General features: G+C 37.9%; 1 protein-coding gene across 1 annotated transcript in view; it reads left to right on the top strand.

Moving 5' to 3' along the window:
- The first annotated feature begins 1,330 nt into the window (after window positions 1-1,330).
- The window catches only part of LOC107686497 (procollagen galactosyltransferase 2-like), a 10,214-nt gene continuing 7,904 nt past the window's right edge, over window positions 1,331-3,640 (top strand). Inside the window, exons 1-4 of the mRNA XM_016483532.1 lie at window positions 1,331-1,643; window positions 2,533-2,643; window positions 2,788-2,905; window positions 3,193-3,327. Coding sequence (XP_016339018.1) covers window positions 1,441-1,643; window positions 2,533-2,643; window positions 2,788-2,905; window positions 3,193-3,327 — 567 coding nt within the window. The 5' untranslated portion in view covers window positions 1,331-1,440. The remainder of the gene's footprint in view (window positions 1,644-2,532; window positions 2,644-2,787; window positions 2,906-3,192; window positions 3,328-3,640) is intronic.

Genomic DNA, 3,640 nt, shown 5'->3' with positions numbered 1-3,640 from the left:
CTCTCTTTCTCTCTCTCTCGCTCTCTTGCGCACACACGATGCGCAAAACTCCACATTTGAACAGTCAATAGCAAATACTTAAACTAATAACAAAACAGTAGCTGATTCAGAAGCGCCAGATTGTCATAGCAAAGTCAGAATTACCTCCTCTCCTAGGTTCACGAAACGGTCGTCCATAAAATGCATTGCTGTTCTGTTGTAAGTAATCTTAAAGATTCCTAAATGCATCTACTTTCGGAAGGCCAAATAAAGTGCTTTTGCTTTTGCCTAGAAACAGACAGCGTCTCCCTGACATGGCTGCTTCAACACTAACTGCGGTTACTGAAACCACGCCTTCTTTCTTTGCGTGCACATTTGGGCGGCATTATGCAAATATTCCCACATAGTGACGTAGATATGTGGGGGCTTGTTAGAACGAGCCGTTTTAGGGGGGCGTGGCAGAGTCTTAACTTTGATAAAGAATATCTCTTTGGTTTTGAGACTTTAGTCTTTGCAACTTCAGGGATCTTATTTATGCACAATCAGCTTGTAACACTCCAAAGAGAAAGGAAAACTTGAAATCGCATCATATGACCCCTTTAAAATGCCAGCTGGTTCATTTGTAAAACAAGCTCAACAAGTCCCTCTTGTGGTTGATCACTATAGGCAAACGTTTAATATAGGAAGCAGCTAGAACTTTGATTGTTTTGTAAAATATGAACGCTTTCCATCCAAGCAGTTACACACTTTGTTTGAAGTGTAGCCTATTTGTTTGTTAATATACGATATCTGATTTATGTTGACACACTAATGTGGTTTCAGTTGATTACATTTTATCAAACTGATATTTCTTAATTTTGTGTACATGAAAAAAAAAACGTTAAGGAATTAGGAATGTAGTCTGGGAATTCGGACTAAACATGACAAACATTTCACCGTGAAGGCTCATCTATCTCTATTAATGTCACTGATTTGGTTTGACAGAAAAAAAATAGCTAAAATGGCAGAGGTTCAGGACTCTTTCTCTGGTTGCCACAAAAACAAGAAAAAGGAAAGTTACTGCTGTTCAGTATGACGAAAAAACCCCAAAGGAACGTCAGCATACTGCCCTGAAACATTTTGGCCAGTGAAACAATGTAGCGAAACATTAACGCAACATTTAAACATTCGAAAATGTAACAGACGGGCTTTAGAAAAAACCGTCGTTGTGTTCGGATGAAACATTCTAAATCCTAGTCAATGTAAACGTTACAGCGAACAAAAAATGTAACAGTTCGAAGATCAAATTCTCACACGGAAGTTGTAACTCAAACCCAGCAAACAGAACACGTTGGCTCCTCCGGGGGGGAACGGAGATTTGGAGGGGGAGTGTGAAGTTTAGGGAAGAGCCCTCTTTCCTTCAGCTGCTGACGCGGATGGGACTGTTTGTGCAACGACGCCGAAGACCACCGAAATCCAACCATGTTATCTTGGCTCATAAGTGTTTGGACCATTCTTGTGGTAGCACAATGTTACTTTTCAGAGGAAAATCATACCGAAGAGTCAAAGATGCATCCGCCCACGGTCGTTATAGCTATAATCGCACGGAACGCCGCTTATTCTTTACCCTACTACCTCGGAGCTCTCGAGAGATTAAACTATCCCAAAGAGCGCATCTCTATCTGGTAGGCAACTTCCTTCTCTCTGCCGTTTAAGCTTCCTGATGGTCTTTCTTATTATTTGTAGATGTCAAAAGGTCAATCTTATTTGCATTCAATCACCTCCTCCCCTTGACTTTTTCAGACTTTCCCCCAAAAGCTAACTAACCCTTCCCCCAACTAATAACTTTCGGGATGTATGTTTTTTTTTTCTATGCACTTAAATGCATTTATTTTTATTTCTACAGCATACTATTGAGAAAATAAACTGGGTAAAAATAATGTAGTGCATACTTAAGTATTTTTAAATAATGTTTTTTTTTTCTGATTAAAATGGACATGATGAGTCTAATGCTACATTGCAAACAGAAAAATTAGTTATGGCATGTTCGTTCTTGTAGTTAATTTGTATTACTCAGTATTTAGGTCCCTGACAAATAAGAGCATCCAAGTAAAAAAAAAAAAAAAGGAAAAATCTTTAAAATTTTACTTAAAATGTCATGTGGTGCAACTATCAAGAAATGCCATATTTTCCTTATACCTTGAATAAATCAGCGCACACATCATAATCATTATTTTTCCAAAAAGTTTTTAGATATTTTTTAGACATACAATGTTTTTTTTTACAAACATCATGAATTATAAATATCATTACATTTTTTTAGGAGTTGCACCACTTGACATTTTATGACCTGGACTTTCTTTGCCTTGTTATAAAAAGGTCACTGTAATGAGGGTCTTCACAGGTCCACTCTATGATATCATTTCCTGTTGTTTTTTCCTGTATGTTTATGAATGGTGGTTGCACCACATGACTTTATAGAAAATATATAAATGCATGTAAATGCTCACATACTTACTTACATATATACTTATGTGCACTAATTCCTGTCTCTCTGTTTATTGTTTCCTTTAGGGCAGCGACAGACCACAACATTGACAACACAACAGCAATCCTGCGAGAATGGCTCACTGTCATGCAAACACAATATCACTATATTGAGTGGAGACCTTTAGATAAACCCACGTGAGATGATCATCACACAGCATGAACATATGGCAGATACTTTGTCCTGTTAAAACTGCACTGTTAAAAATGTATTATTTTTTTAAGTTTTTGAAATTTAGGTGCTACCACTGAAGCTTGAATTGGTTTGTTTTATCTGCACAGGTCCTATGTAGGTGAGCCGGGGCCCAAGCACTGGACTAACGGCCGCTATGAGTATGTTATGAAGCTCAAACAGGCAGCGCTGAACTTTGCCAAGAAACGCTGGGCTGACTATATTCTGGTATGACCCAGTTAGAGCATATACACCCCAATTTTGGATCACACATGCTCAAATATATATATCAGGAGTGTTAAAAAAAAATGTAAACAGGTCAAACTTCTTCAAAGTTCATGGATGTTCAGATCTTACTGGGTTCATAAATGTGAATTGTGCTGGAATGCAGAATAATTATTTTTGCTCATATCATGTCAGTGTGTTTTATATTTGTTAATATCATGACTATTACATTTTATAATTAGGATTGTGTTGTCAGGTGTCATTCTTTGTGTTTATTTCCTCATCTGCAGTATTCAGACACAGACAACATTTTGACTAACCCGGACACACTGCATCTACTGATGGTGGAAAACAAGTCAGTCATTGCCCCCATGCTGGACTCACAGTCAGCGTACTCCAACTACTGGTGTGGCATCACTCCACAGGTACAGTGCAATGAATTTCCAGTTTGGAAGTGTGTATGAGTGTGTGTACATGTGTATGTTCTAACAACGCAATGAGTGATAGCTAACGTTTCATCTTGCAATACTCCACATCAATAAAGTGGCCATATCTGCTTTCACTGTTGCTGTATAATATTAACAGCACTGGAGAAACTACTTTAAAGTGTATCTTCTCCATTTATAGACTACTGGTACTATAGTTTAATTAGTTGTGACGATAGTAACTAACTTCATTGTGTGTGTGTGTGTGTGTGTGTGTGTGTGTGTGTGTGTGTGTGTGTGTGTGTGTGTGATA

The sequence above is a fragment of the Sinocyclocheilus anshuiensis genome, unplaced genomic scaffold (genome assembly GCF_001515605.1).
Source record: "Sinocyclocheilus anshuiensis isolate Anshui unplaced genomic scaffold, SAMN03320099.WGS_v1.1 scaffold838, whole genome shotgun sequence".
NCBI lineage: Eukaryota > Metazoa > Chordata > Actinopteri > Cypriniformes > Cyprinidae > Sinocyclocheilus > Sinocyclocheilus anshuiensis.
The sequence above is the reverse complement of the archived record's forward strand: the minus strand, read 5'-3'. Positions and strand labels throughout refer to the sequence as shown.